General features: G+C 42.8%; 1 protein-coding gene across 2 annotated transcripts; it reads left to right on the top strand.

Annotated features, from left to right (window-relative positions):
• Positions 1 to 354: 354 nt before the first annotated feature.
• ACCS (1-aminocyclopropane-1-carboxylate synthase homolog (inactive)) lies at positions 355 to 15,770 on the top strand. Of its 2 annotated transcripts, none has more exons than XM_032691817.1 (15): positions 355 to 1,446; positions 2,579 to 3,192; positions 4,693 to 4,752; positions 7,398 to 7,468; positions 8,015 to 8,084; positions 9,215 to 9,281; positions 9,733 to 9,830; positions 10,380 to 10,457; positions 11,477 to 11,577; positions 12,279 to 12,368; positions 13,370 to 13,415; positions 13,564 to 13,705; positions 14,296 to 14,438; positions 14,820 to 14,973; positions 15,181 to 15,770. In XM_032691817.1, the coding sequence occupies exons 1-15, from the start codon at positions 810 to 812 to the stop codon at positions 15,477 to 15,479; spliced, it is 2,670 nt and encodes an 889-aa protein (XP_032547708.1). In that variant the 5' UTR covers positions 355 to 809; the 3' UTR covers positions 15,480 to 15,770. The 2 variants fall into 2 exon arrangements, with proteins under 2 accessions (XP_032547708.1, XP_032547710.1); XM_032691819.1 differs by having other exon boundaries at positions 355 to 1,269.
• Positions 15,771 to 17,301: the final 1,531 nt, after the last annotated feature.

Here is a 17,301-nt window from a genome sequence, read left to right on the forward strand (position 1 = left end):
TGACCCGTCCCCTTGCCTGTCCCCGAGCCCTACCCGAGTGCCCGGGCGGGCAGCGGGCACAGCCGCGGGCAGGGGCTGCCGCCGCACTCCCGCAGCTCTCGCCGGCCGGGCCCGCGCACCCCAACCCCGCCGCCAGCGACCCGGGCCCGGCGGGAGACGGATCGGCATTCGAGGCTGGAGGGGCCGTGCCCGTCGGCCCCGCTTCCCAGGGCTCCGCCTCGCCGGGGCCGGGGTGACACGGGCGAAGCCGTGCCGGGCCGTGCCTGGCAGCGCCCGGCGGGGCGGGCCGGGGCGGGGCCGGGGCGGGGCGGCCGTGGCGCGCTGTGGCTCGGCACGGCCCGGCACGGGGGGTGCGGCACGGCCCGGCACAGCACGGTGCTGCCTCCCGCCGGGCCGCGCCGGGAGCAGGGAGTAAGGGGGAAGAGAGGCAGGGAAGAAAGGAAGGAGGCAGGGACGGAGGGACCCCGCGGCGCCGCTCGGAGCCCGGCCCGACCCCGGGAGCGCGACAAGTGCCTGGCACGGGATAAAGTTATCCCGGAATAAGGCTGCACGCATGTGCGTCACCCCGGATGTGAACATGCCGGCCCGGCTCCCCGCTAGCTCGCTCCGCCTGGCTCCAGCGGATGGGCTGAGCCGAGCCGTGTCGAGCCGAGCCGTGCCAAGCCGTGCCCGCGTCCCTGCAGCCCGGTAGGGGCTGGGGGAGGCCGGGCCCCCCGGCGCCCTCGAGGGCCGAGGTGCGAGAGCCCCTCCCAGCGGGGCAGGGGCAGGTGCGCAGCCCGGGGCGAGCGGCGGGCGGGCCCCCGGCAGCGATGGATTTTCGGGGGAAGAAGTACGAGCGCGGCAGTAACTGGTCGGACCCCGAGGTGGTGGAGCTGCTGCAGCTCTGGGCCGACGAGTCGGTGCAGATAGAGTTGGAGAGCTGCTTGCGCAACCAGCACGTCTTCAACCGCATCGCCGAGGTGCTGCGGGAGAAGGGCATCCACCGGACGGGCGACCAGTGCCGGGAGAAGATCAAGAAGATGAAGCTGGAGTACCGGCGGATCAAGGACAATAGCAAGGCCCCGCGGGGCGGGCGGACGTGGAAGTTCTACGAGGTGATGGACCGGGTGCTGACCAGCCGACCAGCCCTGGCCTATGGGTCCCTGAGCAGCAGCATGATGGCTCAGCAGGTGTTGCAGGGCAGCATGGTGGAGAGCTACCACCAGCAGTTCGCCTCCTCGGCCCTGCCCTTTGGACACTCCCAGCACCCTGAACTGATGGAAATCAAATGTGAGGAGGTGAACTCTGATGACCACAGCTTGACCCCAGAGCCCCCACAAGCCATGTCTTACCAGCAGGGCTCCCCTGAAGAACAGGAGATGGAGAGAGCCTTCTTGGAGAGGGCCCAGAACGACTCTCCCATCTCCAGGGTGGAGATTCCCATTGAAACCAATGTTTCACCTTCAGGTAGGGATAGCCTTTTACATTCCAGCATAAGGTTTCTACCCATTTTCCCAGAAAGAGAGATTTTTTTCCTAGTGCAGAGGTAGACACCTGGTTGTCACACTGACATTCGGATCCTTGATTTTCCACGTCCCAAAAAGCTTTAAAGTAGAAGGCTGGTATCTGCATTCATAGTCTTCTGGCCATTCCTAAAATGTATCTTGCTGCAGGTACATAAAGTCTAGAATTACTGAGCTAGGCTAAATACTGTGTATGAAATCCAAACGGCTGGAATGTCAGCCATAAGTTGGGCTTGGCGTTTGTGCTGGATTTCTGCATATAGTGCTGACAGTGCTTACCTTACTGAAAAAAAAACCCAATTGCATGCTTTTTGGTATAATTTGAACATAACCAGGGCTGTCTGCAGTCCTCGTGCTGAATTGTATCAGGAGACCCTCTTCTGCCATGGTTGCTTTATAAACCTGCAGGTGAAACTTCCCTTGCATTCTTTTAAAATGTATTCCAGATCTAATATTTTAGGATATTCAACAATGAAGAATACTTGGGAATAATTATTGTCTGGCTTTCTAAGCTATTTAGTGGGACTTGTAAAGAAGTCACGGGCAGAAACAGCATATTTGTTTATAGGAGATTAGACTCGTGCACTGACAGTAGAGTTGGTCATTGCTTAGCTGTCAGGAAGGGTACAGTCTGGAAATCCTGGGGATTTCAAACCAGTCTAGAACAGGCTGGTGGAAGAGCATGACATGTTGGAGAATAAGAGGGATGATAACCAGTGTGAGATTAATGTCTGAGATCAGGAAGAAATGCTATGTCCTCTTCACTGTGGTGATTGCATAGTTAGTCCAGTGGAGGCAACTGGTGATTGATCATTCAGGTTAATACGGAGGCCGAGTATGGGGCTGGGGCTGGCACCATAGTGGTATGCCCAATGTGTGCTGTTAAAAAACAAACTTCAAAAAAATTCGTAAGCCTCAAGATGTACCTGACAGGTTTTACTTTGTTTTTTTTCTGTAAACCCTGTAGTAGATCAAAAGGCATTCCAAGGACGGGCAGGGGAAGGCAGCAAAGCATGTCCATACCACTTCGTTTGCTGTGCATTTACTTTTTCTTCCTTTCTTTTATGTATTCACAGGTTTCAGTGAGCCCAACATGGCAAACTCATCACGGATCCAGAATGTTGTTCCCAGGCCTGGCTTCTCTGCCTTGCATCGACTGAGAAAAAAGCGGAAAGGCCAGCGTATGAGGGACCCGCTTGATGATCTCTTGTTGAAGACTCTGACATCTCAGCGGGCCATGGAAGAGCGCTTTTTGCAGATGGAGGAACGCCGATTTCAGCGAGATTTGGATGTGGAGGAGCGTCGAATGCAACTGGAGCAGCGACGGTTTGAACTGGAGCGGGAGCATGAGTTTCGCATGTTCAATGTCTTTGCTCAAATGCTCAGCATCCTAAAGCAGAGCCATAGCAGCTCCTCCTCCTCTGTTGCCATGCCTCGGAGCTTGGACTTCAGCCAGGCATTGTCCGAAATGGAGGGAATGGGAGGAGGAGGGGGCAGTCTGCAAGAGATGAGGTTTCGTCCACTTACCAAGAGGAGGGTTGACATGCATGGCTTCTGTAACCCCAACGGCTTCCAGAGAAGCCCCTATCTCTCTGCTCGTGGCAACTTTGCCAACATGTTTCAGGGCTCCACTGAGGAAGGGTACAAAGCTTATCATGCTGACAAATATGATGAAGACAAGAACCCCAATGTGAGTAAAAAGCTCAAAGTGTTTTCCTGGCTTTACTGCTAGGAAAAAAACACTTTCTTAGAGGTTTGCTGACAGATACGCCAGAAGTGTGGGGGGTTTTTTGATCTCACTAATACAAGGCAGATCAAACTGTTTGTTTGAGGAAAAGAAATTAGAAGTAGTTCTGCAGATCATCTAGATATCAAAGATGAATGCTGTGTTCAGCTCAGGTTTGCACACTCTGATTTCCCTATTGGGGTAATAATACCAGTAGTAGACCTTGAAAAATGTAAGAAATCTATAGGAACAGAGCTCATGTTCTTCCTTGCACTTCATCACCTCTGTTACCCAATGAAGACCATCTCTGATTATCTAATTATATCTGATTATTGCAGGTGATGGGTGCAGGAGATGCAACTGCTAAGTAGTAGACTTTTTTTTTAATTACTTTTAATAACACTTGGCACTTTTTCTACTTGCTTATGCTTAGCTGTTCAGTTTTAAGTAGCTCATCATAGCCCTCTTGTGGCACAAAGGCTGTGTGTTAATACTTCATGGCAAATTATTGCTGAGTAACAAGTATAGTAAATATAAATAACGATTTATATGTGGATTACTTTGAAATAGATCCTTCATTCAGATACTGAACTGCTTGAAAATTTAAAAATATTTTATTATTAGTCCTGACTTAGTCACCCTGTGTTGGGAGGTGAAAACTAGATTTTTAAGCTAGAAAAACATGGGCAAGTTTTTGTTACAAGGTATTTTATGAGGCACAAGCTGCCACTTCTACCAACTGCTGTCTATGTAGAAAGTAGCTTTTTAAACAAATACTTGAAGTTGGACTTGTACTTTAATAACATTAGAAGCATAGTTACTTAGATTTTCTTTCACATTTTTAAAATTTATTCACCCAACCTCTTTCAATAATGAAAATGTACTAGTAGATTTGAACTCTTCAAGATCTAATGCCATGCTATATATGGCCAAATCATACATGGAATTGTAGGGTCATCTCTCCAGAGGGGAAAATTCAGTGTTATAACCACTTTTCATGACTACATGTTTATGTGGTTTCTAAGCAAATGAGTGGTGTGGAATGGTAAGGTCTGATACACAAATGCTTTTAGGTAAAGAAACGTGTCCAAAACATTGTTTAAAACAGCTGCAGAAGTGTAAACCCCATTTTTTTTTCAAAGTTGTTTTAGGGTTTCTTTTTTTAATTACATATACCAGTAAGTGAATTCAAGATTAAGTTAAACATATTTTGTAAAGAAGTATAAACCATTAGTACATATTCATTTACAGACTGTTTATTAGCTCAGAAGAGGAGTACTTGGGATATATATGGAAACACACACACATAGATGCGTGTCTCAAGTTCTATATGGTGAAGTTTATGTGAACTGTGTTTTGATTTTTCCTTGGTAAGCTCTTTGGAAGAAATTTAGTGAAGTGATAGCTAAGGTGGTGTATGCAGATTTTATGTGTCTATAAACAATACACTGTTTGTCTTTCTAGGGTATAATAAACTTTGGCACCAGTGAGAATAAACTCTGCTTTGACCTGATGTCTAAGCGGGTAAGTTCTATTCCAAAAAGAAACACTGAATTTGCTCTATAGTTCCTCCTCAATGCTTGCACTTTCCTAGAGTTACTGCTGTTGCTCAGGCTTCTCTGGTAGAGTTTTTCATTGTGAATTTCGTATTTATTGGAAGTCACTTTTGAATCCATTATGTTATTTTTCCAGAAGGATAAAAGCATGGGTGTTTTTCTCTTCTTCTTTATGATGGGTTTCCCTTTGGGGATGTACTTGGTTCAGAAAACGAAATGAAAATAAGATTCATTTTATTTTCCTCTGCTGACAGTTGATGATTTAATACAGATGATTTGAAATTAGTTTTGAACTCTGTTTAATTTCAAGGATCTTCACATCTGTCCATTATGAGGTCACACAATTTGGATAAATGGTTCTGAACTCACCTGAAATGTGCAAGGGTGGCAGCAGTGAAATCCCTCAAAATCAGACTGGGTCAGCTGCTACCTGCTCACTTTGTTCAGTTCCACCAGGCAGAGGAATGAAACATGCAGCACAACTGAAAAAGTAGAAAAAGTCAAAACGAAGGAATTGTAGAGGAATGTTTCTAGATTTCCATTAAAATCACTGCCCAGGTGGCAGCCTTTGAGGTGGGCAGGTGATACTTTCTCTTGCCAGTAGTTATCTGTGGAGTGGGAAGTTGACTCAGAGTTGGACAATCAGTCTCTACATCTTGAAGTTCATGGTTGCTCACATTCCACCAGTTTCCACCTTCAAAATGTTCCTTGTTTTATTTCTACCTGCCACTCCATTGACTCGGGGGGGGGGGGGATGCTACCCCACCACTCCGCCTTCCAGCTAAAAGAACAGGTAGGCAGAGGTGCTGCCTGCACAAAAATGGTGCCTTCTAGGCTGCATAGGTGGTACCTTCCTTCCTTTGCTGTCTTTTCCCCTTTAAACTAACACCAAGCCTGCAGTAAGTAGTGCAGGGCCAGACAGTAGTCAGCTACATCCTAATTAGCCTTTCTATGAAAATGAGTTGAGACTTCAACTGTAGTGTTCAAGCTTGTGGCAACAAGTTGAACAAAGATACTGTTGCCAGCTTCTCAGTCATCGCAGCCTGGAGTTACAGTATGGATTCACTGAATGCAGCACCAGCTGGGATTGTAGGCAAATAATTTTTTGCTGTTTGGGACAATAAATACTTAACTTTGCCACTGAATAATGTATCCGATTTCTGTCTTTAACTTCTGACCCTTAAATTAGAGAATATTTTGTGGTGTGTGAGATCTCAGATGGTCTTCCTTTCAGTTAGCCCATCTGGTTTCCTTAGCCCTTAACACATTTTTTTTAAGAGTTCTCCTCTTATTACTGCATAGTCATTTTTCACCAAGTCACCATATGTTTTATGTAGCATTCTCTAGATAAGTTTAAGAGGGAGATCTGAGGCACAGTTCTGTGCTGTGTCGGCTTCAAGAACATCTACAGCTCAATAAAGGAACTTTAATCCTACAATATCAGGTTGTAATTCTTCGTGGGATAAGGACAGTGCCTTTAAACTCCAGAGCTTTGCACCAGATATTAGAACACCTATACAAAATGTTGTGGTTTTGTTATCATGTGTGAAATTTTCACACTGCATGTTGAATTTTCCTCCACCCTTGCACTATCACCTACTTGAGTCCCCCCTGCCTTTACTTTTTTTTAATATTAACTCATAGATTTGCTTGCTGTTAAATATTTGGAAGGTACATTGTACAGGATACTTGTTTATTCCCTTTTTGTTTATCTAAACTGTCCTATTCTCTTTATCGGTATCAATGCTTTGCTTTCCTTTGCAACTTCATGGAACTGGATTATGTGAACCCTGATATTTATAACCTTGAAAATATTTAGGTAAAAGCAGTGTACATACTTTATCTAAATATAAACATTAAAAAGGACTCCACAGTTCAGGTGAATCTGTCTTTGAGAGCAAAATGAACTCCTCATAAGGAAAAAACTGCCTGCCCAGGGGAAGAATTATCAAGAAGATAATTTCATTTTTCTTCTGTCTTTTGAAAGCTCACATTATACTTCAACACTTACCAAAACTGATCAGAATTATAGAACTGAAGGAGCTGCAGTAACTTGGAACTGAGACATTAATGAAAGATATTCATTAAAAAGAAATTAATGAAGAATTAACATATTGAAAGTTTATTAAAGAAAATATGTATCTGACTGTGATTCAAATTTCTTTCTAACTCTATCTAGCAGTCTAGACATGAACTTTTACAACTGGGACTTGTCTTTCGAGTTGAAAGCTGTTGTCCTCAGAGCTTGGGCAAAACACTCTTGGGATTTCTTCATTTGCTGTGAAAGTCTTCTGCAGGCATCTCTGTTATGGGCATCATGTGTGTTGCCTGTCCTGTATCCTTTTTTGTAGATCTCTGTGCAGTGAAGTTTTGGCTGCAACAATTTAGCAGAAGCCCATACTTCATATAACCTGAAGTTATCACTGATCAGTTTGCTGGTCCTTTCTTCTCCTACATCCATTAATTTTTATGGTCACTGGCTTTCCCAATCCAGTTTTACAACTGTTGAAGTTGCACGGGTGTGTGTCTATGCATGTATGTGCCTGTAAATGGATCCCATCTATCTGCATGTTTCCCTTTTGTGCTTTTAATGGTTCTTCTCATTGCTTCCAGCTGACACAGACTGATATGGATCTGATGGAACCTTCACTGCTTCAGTATCCTGACTGGACGGGACATCTGTTGTAAGTCTTTTCTGTAATGCTTCTCTTTTTGACTACTTGTTTAATAAGCAGAGTGGATGAAGACAAAGCGCTTATGCTACATTCACTAGTTAAAACTTTTCTAGGTCATATAATCATCTTTTTCTTTGCAAAACTGTAAATTGGCTGTCCTACCAGCTAATCCAATCAAAAGCTCTTTTATGGAGAGAAAGTGCAAATTTTCTAAATAAAACACAGTTTTAAAAGCACCGCATACATTAACAAATTGGGTAACTCCAGGCAGTTCTTTGAAACGTAGCGAATACTTGGGGACAGTAATCCTTCTCTTCTGTGCATGATTAAAGCTCATGGGAAATGCTGGCACCATTATTGACATTATCAACATTATCTGTGACCTCTGCTGTGTGTAAAAATCCTGTCTGTTGCATGGGTCTATCCTGTTTTTTAGCCATTTCCATCACACTTTACTATGCCCTGACTTTATTTCCCTAAGATGTGAACCTATCTTGGAAGCCCAGCCTCTTGGAGAATAAGCTGAATCAATATTTGCTTTTGTGTATTTTTCAGTTTACGTGAGGAAGTGGCTCGATTTTTGACCTATTACTGCAAGGCCCCTGCACCTCTTAAAGCAGAGAATGTAAGTAACCCGGTGTTCATTGCTGTATATTCTAACATATTGCCATTTGTTGGTAATCAGTTTCAACTTCTGGTTTTTTAAACACATGATTTGGTAAGAATGCAGCCTTTTATCATGTAAATGAGAGTGATTCTTCATTTCGGTAGCTTTTGATGCACACTTTCATTTCAGTAGCTTTTGATGCACACTTCAGCCAAAACATTTCAGGTCTACTGCATATTTGCCTCATGCTTTTCTTTTGTGTACAAATGTGTCCTGCCAGTGCTCTCAGTGGGGCTTTATGTTTTCATCTCCTTATTCAGCTCAGGGTCCTACTATGCCTGTATTCCTCACTCAAAGAGTGCCCATTGTTTCAGTTGAGTTTAATTTCATCTCATTCTGCTCTTATACCTCAAGACAAAGATTTGTAATTGAACCAAGAGTTAGTTTTAGCCTGTAAAACAGACCTTTTCAAACTTCATGGCGTTGTTGTAAGGAAGGGATCAAGACCTGAGTCTCTGCAGAACTTGCTGACTTGGGAGAGATACAGGAATCTGTAGGGATCAGGGACTCCCTACAGCATTCAGGGCAACAGGAACTGGTGCAGTCACTGCTTTTCTGGCTGCAGTGATTCAGCAAAGTCCCATTCTTCTCGTGAACTGAAGTTACTACTGGTCAGTTTGCCGATCACTGCCTCTCCAAGGCACCTGATTCTCCCTGCTACTTGGAATGAAACTCATGGTACCTGTGAGCTTTTGTCTTCCAGAAGCAGGAGTCAAACCTGCTCGTGTGCGAGACCTATTTCCACTTTTGCACAAATTTGTTAGGAGGTCAGAGCTGTTATTACCACAAGGAGACGATATCACATATTAGCTGTTGAGAGGTAGTTTGCCTTCATAGCAGTTCAGAACTGCTCCCCAGTTTTTCCCTATTCTTTTTCTAAATTGCTTGTTAGAATCAATAATGGCACCAGAACAAAGTGTCTCTGAAGCAAAAAACAGGATTAAAGTTATTTCTGGCAGAAGTGGGATTTCAGCAGAAAAATTCTGCTAGACAACTGGGGAGAAAATTTATTTCAGTGATATTGTCAGGAATTATTATAGTGTTGTCTTTCTATGTACAGATTTATCACTATCTTCTCTCTTTTCTAGGTGATTGTTTTAAATGGTTGTGGCTCTTTATTTTCTGCATTAGCTACAGTCCTTTGTGATCCAGGGGGTAAGTGGATGGTTGGAACATGTTTTTGGTTTGGTTTGGGTTTTTGCTGGGAAATAAAATACTGTGTTACTTCGTTTAAATATTGTTTGACAGAAGTGAAGTAGTGGAATTGCCATTTGCCTTCTTCCAAGTTCTTGTTTCCTGCAACATTGTGCTGTGAAATTCTTCATCTTCATGGTCTGCAGATGTCATGCACTTACACTTGATGTCTGCCCTGTCTGCCTTCACTATGTTTTAGTTTGCTAGACTAAACATGGACTATACTCATGTTTACCTGGGTTCTTGCAGAAGATTAAAGAATAAATGTAAAAATAAAGTGAAGGCAAAGGCAGTAACACTGCAGTGGTTCAGAGGGCTCAGTTGTAAAAAAGCTTTCATGTTTAGCTGAAGCACAGTAGGAGAGAGAAGGGTTATGACCTGTTGATAACCAATTTTATTTTCTCGGTTCCAGAAGCTGTTCTGATTGCTACTCCCTTTTACGGTGGTATTACCCAGAGTATCTTCCTCTATGGTAATGTCAAGCTGGTGTATGTCTGTTTAGACAGTAAGGTAAGATCTGAGGAATACAGGCTTCTGTAGTGAAATTGATACTGGGAAGTGATGAGCTTTGGGAGCCTCTGGAAGCCGTTCTCAGAACAAGGATACACTGCAGCCAGTGGACATTTTCCCAGTTTATTACTGGGAAACTGGGCACATAATTTGCAAGAAAGTAATTTGAGACTGCAGTCCTTTTCTTGTATCTCACTCCCAATAACAGCCCTTGAAAGGAAAAAAATGACCATTTTGAACCTTGGAGAGAGAAGTGTGTCTGTCCTACTAAAGATGGTCCCGGGGTGGAAGAGCAGATGGAGATCTTACAGTGTTGTAGTTATTCAAAGATAGCCAGAGAATTCTGTTTGTGGCCAGCCTATGATGGCCATTTCTTTGATTCTATTTATTTATTTATTATCTCTGTAGTATAAAAGGATAAGAAGATGGTTGCTAGGTCATTATTGTTGTTTTTTTTTTTTTCTTTCAGGAAACATTTCTCAAGGGATTGGCTGAGGGCAGTCTCTATTGAAATAACTTGGCCTTTTTTATCTCTTTTATGTCTTTCAGATTACTGGAACAAACACTCGCCCTTTTCAGCTTACAGTGGAAAAACTGGAAAAAGCTTTGCAGGATGCCCAGGCAGAGGTGAGTTTAGCTGAGCTTCACATTACTACCTCAGTCTACAATATGTTGGAGACATGATGTCCCAGAAGTGGCCTAAAGATCAAAGCACTTTCAAAACCTATCACCTGGCTTTCTGTTTGTCCTTGTAGACCTCCTGAGATTAGGTTGCTTGCAAACTCGGGGGCAGTCTTAGGGGGACTCCCTCAGTGTCAGTCCAATTTTGGTCACAGCAGAAAGGATAAACTAGGGGTACCAGACCATTCACAAAGCAGTGGAACCCATTCATAGCACTAAAAAAAAAAAAAAAAAAGTACTTGGGTTTGCACTAAAATTTGGGACTACCCAGGGTTTCACCTTCAAGGCAGGCCAACTGAGTTACCCCAAAACTGACTGCTCTACACAGCGACAGCAGTGCAAATGAATCCACTAAGAACGCTGAGAGTTTTTGCAGAAGAGAGAGAGGTACAAATCTAGACGACAAAATGCAGATGAATATCGCTTTTCTGAAGAGTGAATCTCTAAGTTTTGACATTGTCATAAGTCCCATAAATGTTTAGCTGCATCTTTGGATCATTGCTAACTCTGACATCTCCAGCCAAGTGTGCTCTAAATGAGTAACTTTGCATCCACATAACTCAAATTCTCATCTTTCTTACCACATTCATGGGCAATCTTCAGTAATTTATTAATTCCCAATTACTGATACAGCTCAGAGAAAGTGCTCCCATGCTGAGAACATGTGAGAGCATCTTTCTCGTTAATTGGTTGACCAGATGGCAGTGATTGTAGGAACTCCCTCTTTTAAAAATCATAGATTCATTCTATGATATTTTCCTCAGTTCCCTTTGCAAGTGATATAATTATTTAAAAAAATCTTGATTTGTGGCTAAAAGTTTTCTCATACAAATCTAACCTTCGAGGTGAAAAATTATGGTGGAAGCTTAAGGGGAATCTTGTGTCAAGCTCACTGCTCAAGTAGAGGGACTGAAAATTTATCCCATAATGGGGACTCTTAATACTGTGTTATTTGTACTCTGCAGGGTGTCACTGTAAGAGCCTTAATTCTTCTGAATCCCCAAAATCCCCTTGGGGACATCTACTCCTTGTCAGAGCTACGGGATTACCTGGAATTTGCAAAAAGGTATGTCAGTTTGGAAGGCTGAGGCATACTGAGTCAGATAGAGCTTCCAGAACCTGGTGTGCTACTTGGTGTCCCTGAATTGCTGTGAATATCTCTTAAGTCAGGCAACCTGTCTATTCTTCACACACGGTAGTGGACTTAAGACAGGAGAGGGGAGTGCTGGGAACATGGACCGTGCAGTCATCTGGGGTGGTAAAACAACTTGCATCAAGGAATGCAAGTTTATTTTTCAGTAATCCTGGCAAACACTGTAGTGCTGTACTTCCCTGGTAGAAAGCTGAGTTCTTTTCTTTCCAGTTTCTCTGTATCTGTTAAGACAAAGGAGTATAGGAATATGGGTTCCCAGCTTCATCATGGATCATAATACTCTCTGAGATTCTGAATCCGTCAGATGCTGAGTGGATGATAATACAACTTTTTCTAGATGGATAGTACATACAGGAATTAATTTTCACTAGTGCATTGAAAATTATTGGATTTTTGTCTTGTTATATGGTTGCAGTGGGTGACAGTTAAGTGGATATACCTCAAATCACTTCAATGTACATATAATAGACCTGAATTAAGAAAAACTGCTTTACTTTGCAAAATTTGGCATCCTCTCTTCCTTATTTAAAGCAAGTATTTGCAGGCCTGAATTTATCCCTGCTTCTGAATGTGAAGCAGCCTCCTTTAGTAATCTCCATTTTGTCCTTTTGCAGACATGAATTGCATGTGATAGTAGATGAGATCTACATGCTGTCAGTTTTTGATGAATCAGCCACGTTTCACAGTGTCCTAAGCATGGACAGGTAAAATCAGCTCCTACTTCCCTGGCCATCTTCCAGTGACAGTTCAACATGATGCCTTGCTGAGAACTTGTGACTGGAAGTTAAGTCATGAGCAAGCAAATTCTGAATCCGTCTTATAATGATTTCTTTCCTTTTTTTTTTTTTTTCTTTTTTTTTTTGTAATTTCTGAATGGCAAATGCATTTTGTCAAGTGCAATCTAGCAAGTAAAAAATGACAGCTTTCTGTTGTGGTACACTTTTCAAGGTGTGCTTCAATATTTGGTTGTGGCAGTCCCCAAAACTAGAAACAGATGTTTCATTTGTCGAAGATGCTGAGACTTTTCTTCCTACCTAAACATTGTAATCTCTTTACCACGTTTCTGTTGATGCCTGGAAAAACTTTCTTTTGCTGTTTACTTCCTTTTTTTTAATAGAGTAGTCACAGATCACAGTCTGGTATTACAGACTTGATAAAGGCTTTTATTAAGTATTTTTTAATGAGATGAAAAACTTTTCAAATCTTTTTAAAATATGATGGGAGGGGTTGTTGTGGAGGTGGGCTTTTTGTTTGTTTGTTAAATTTCTAGTCTTTACCAGTGGTGCTATCTTTCTTTTTGTGCACAGTTGCAAGGAAATAAAATATTCTTTGTTAGGTGTTAGCACAGTGTTGCTAGGCTTGATGTAAAAGAAAATGACTTTTGGTTCTTGCAATATGCATTGGCACAGGCCTAATTTCTAGCATTATATGTACATACTTCATATGTTCAGGAAATCTGTGTATAAAATGTAGCACTGATATGCATCTGTATATATAAAATATTTAAAAATTCTGTCTAAAACTACTTCCAGGGAGTTCCTAGCTTCTAAAGTTATTTGCATTTGAATTTTCCCTACTTGACTAATGTTCCTGATGCACTATCACTGTGTAATGCTACCTCTCTGTTTCTGCAATGCTGCACTGGTGATCCAAAAGCTTCAGCACCTATGACACTAACTGCCCATCTGCATCCTTCTACATACAGATTGCCTGATCCACAGAGGACTCATGTGATGTGGGGAATAACCAAGGTGAGTGCTGGTTGCTATTGTGCTGTGGCTTTGTGGCTGGTGGAGTTGGTCTGGGGTCCTCAGGTTCTCATGCTGAAAAGAGCAAGGTAGTAGTAATAGGATCCCAGCCTTCCTGTTTAATAAAGTAGTCTCTCTGCATCTTCTCCAGGATTTTGCTGTTTCTGGGATTCGTTTTGGTACTTTATATACAGAGAACCAAGATGTTGCTAATGCAGTGGCTTCTTTGTGTTATTTCCATGGGGTTTGTGGACCTATCCAGCACAAGGTTGCACAGCTGCTTAAAGACAGAGGTGAGTCAGTAGCTCCATGTAAAATCCTCTGCCATTCTGTGTGTCTTGGTACCTGGAGGATCCCCTCCCCTCACTTTCTTAAGTAGTCTCCTGTTTGTACAGCTTAACTGACAGTCTTCTGTTACCCTGGAACTGCCCATGCAACACAAGGCTGCCAGCTCTACATAAAAGGATCATTTCTGCAGAGCTTCTGATCAGCAGAATTAGAGGAGCAGCTTGGAAGAAGTGTGGTAGCTATTTGTACAGAAATAGCCAGTGTTGTGTAGAACCACACCTTGTGGGACAAGGGAAATGGAAGTTGGTTTCTAAGTCCACCCAGGATGGAATGCTAACAGTCTACAACAACTAAGAGCTATGAATGTAGGGAAACTTCCTTAGGAAGGTCAAGAAGATACTCTTCTGCACAGACATGAAACTGCTAAGTAGTTCTTGCCTGTCTTTTTGCTATTTGAGTAAACAGAAAACAAAAGAAGGAGGTGAAGGGAAAAAGAGGTGAAATGGAAAAAGACACGGAGTGTTTTGGAAACTTGAACAGATCAGAATACTTTCTCAGTTTGCAATTCTTTTCTTTATCTTCTCCTTCTGGTCAGACTGGATCAACCAGGTGTACCTGAGGGCCAACCATGCCCGCCTAAAAGCTGCCCATACGTATGTGACAGATGAGCTGAAGACACTTGGGGTTCCTTTTCTCAACCGCAATGCAGGCTTCTTTGTCTGGATTGATTTCCGAAAGGTTGGTAATCTTAGAAAATGAGGCTTCTCCTGGGATGAGGGCAGGTACATAGTGCAACTGCATCTAGGGGAAAGGTTAATATTGTGATAAGCATTTTGTTTTAATGAAACTGTTGTCTAATGAGGAGAGGGAAGGACTGTCAGGTGTTTCAGTCTGTTCTTTTCCTTTCGTCTATCTGTGAACTTCCCTCCTTGCAGGAATCTTACTACTCTCAAGCTACTTTACTCCCCATTTCTTCCTTTATATCACAACTGCTGTACTTCAGAGGTAAAAGGTGTCTCCCTTGGCCTTTGCAGACCTCATGGGAACACAAATTCATGAGGATCTCAGTGATCTAGTCTATATGTTACTAACATCTGGCCCTTCTGATGACTCTTCCAGTACCTTAAGACAGGCACATTTGAGGAGGAGTTGCTACTCTGGAAGCGTTTTCTGGATAATAAGGTCCTCCTGTCCTGCGGAAAAGCCTTTGAATGCAGTGAACCTGGATGGTTCCGCATCATCTTTGCTGACAAGACCCACCGGCTACAGTTAGGCAAGTAATATTTTCTTCTCTTTTTTCTCTCACCAGAATTTCTGTAGCACTGTTCCCTTCTCTCCTTAATCCTAAGCCTGTTACTATCCTCTTGTCTTCTCTGTTTGTGTTTCCTTTCTCTGTCCTCCTTTTCTGGATCTGATGGATCTGGGGGCACTTGTGGCTCCAATTAATCTACTAATGCTTCTCCTCCTTATACCACTGCAGGTATGCAACGGATACGCAAGGTTTTGGAAGAGCGGGAGCAGGAGATACTGGCAGAGGAGAAGGAGCAGCCCTGTCAGTCAGATCAGGATGGCAAAGCAGATAGCACAGATGAAGTAATTTTTGTATCCCGCCACCAGGAGCCTACCTGTGCCAGCAGCTCCAACCTTGGTGACCTCATTGGCCTCCTGCAGCAACAGATGCGTTCTTCTGACTGGCTACAGAAAAATACAGCCGAGCAGTTTGCACAGGAAAAGCCAGAGATCTATGATGTGTTCAGCAAACTGGTGGGGAAGCAGTAGCGGTCCGTGTTTCTTCAGGGGCGTTCCTGAGCAGTGACTGACCCTGGGCCCCTTACAGCTCAGCAGTGACTTCCAGCAAATAATATATTTTCTGTATAGCAAGAAAATTACTTTGTAAACCCCCTTCTCTTCCCCCTGTTTGAGATCTCTAATTTGTACTATATAGGTGTATTCCTTGGATTTGGGGTGAGGGTAGGGAATGGGCAGGTCTTGTTTGTCTGCTGCTCCCTGTCCTGCAGCATCATTGTATTTTGTATTTCATTTCTAATGAATATGCTCTTAACTCTCTTATAAGGTTCTGTGGTGTTATTTTTTATTCTTACTTCACACTTGAGATTGTTAAAGTGTGTAAAGTTTCTCTTTTCCTAAATGATGATCAGATGTGACTATTTTGGGGACAGAAGATGACTGCTGTCTCAAAGAGGTGTTTTGGGAAGAGAGAACCTGGTGTCATCCCGAACTTAGCCCCAGCTAAGGGTAAATAAGCATGTGTATGGATTCATCTGCATGAGTGAGGCTGTTTGAGCCATGGTCATCTAGACTGAGCTCTGTAAAGCTTTCTTTTTCTGTTTAAACCAGAGCTAACCTCGGATTAGACAGTATCCAACACCCTCAGTTGGTGAAATGCCCATTTTTATTCTTCTTTTTTATATTCATGTAAATAAACAGCCTCCGTTGGCCTCTTGATAGAATGTCCACAGAAGAGCTGCGAACGGAGAGCAGCTGAATGTTCTTTCTACAGCCTTCGTATTCCTGCAAGTCCATCCTGTCTGGTTAACAGTGAAGTATATTGGCAGGACAGTGCAGAGAATGTTAGGTGTTCCTACAGGTACACCTGCTTCTGTCACCTACCACAGATTTTCAAGGTGGCACATTCCACCATTATCAGGATAATTAAGGCAATTTTTTATCTATGTATGTCAATTTGCAGGGTAATTTTTTGACTAAACAGTATTCTTCCACCTCTGCTCCTTCCTTTCCCATTTTAAGACACTTTTCTGTATGCTGGTGATAGAGTATTTCAGTTGGAAAGCTTCTTTCACAGATACAAAACTCTTTAATTTCTGGTACTGTAAAACTTTAGATATCTTAAAGAAATTGAAACTATTTCTTCTGCATACAAATTAGTCCAGAGTTGAAGGAAATTACCCGTGAAGATGGAATGGAAGTGCACCTTTCCCCTCCTGTAATTTGTTCTAATAGCAACCAAGTTTCATCTTGGTGACATTATAGAATCTGTTTATATAATGAGCTAGAGAGGCGAAAGATAAAATTCTGGCTGAATTCTGTGCTGTCAAAACAGTTGAAATTTGCTGATCACAAATGAAGAACCATCTTCTACTCTTCTGATCAAGCTCCAGTATGAAAAAAATCCTTGGTCCCGTGAAGTCTTGCATCTTGCTTAGATTTGTAGCTCATTCAGAAGAAGGGTGTTATTGAGAATTAACAGGAAATGCAGGTTAGTCTCTGTTTCAATCTTTAAGAAAACCATTTTATAGTTACTTTGTGAGGTGGGATGTCAGGGAATGCTGGCTCACAGTTGTACCCTTATTGCTCTGTTAGTTTTGTTCTTGGACACCATAGATTTTGACAGATGGGCAAGAGCGACAAAAGCATATATCTGCATTATAAACCAAATTACCCAGGCATAGGTAGCAAATAATTAATGTGACCACACTTTAATGTATGGTGATGGTGGGGAATTGTCTGGATGGTGAAAAGGCTGAGCATTGGCTGAGGAGATGATGCTGTACGTGGCTGCTGTTAGCAGTAACTGGCTCCTCCCTCAGAAGCCAGCAATGAGGCAAGGTGATTGGTAAGA

Source organism: Chiroxiphia lanceolata, chromosome 6 (genome assembly GCF_009829145.1).
Source record: "Chiroxiphia lanceolata isolate bChiLan1 chromosome 6, bChiLan1.pri, whole genome shotgun sequence".
Taxonomy (NCBI): Eukaryota; Metazoa; Chordata; class Aves; order Passeriformes; family Pipridae; genus Chiroxiphia; species Chiroxiphia lanceolata.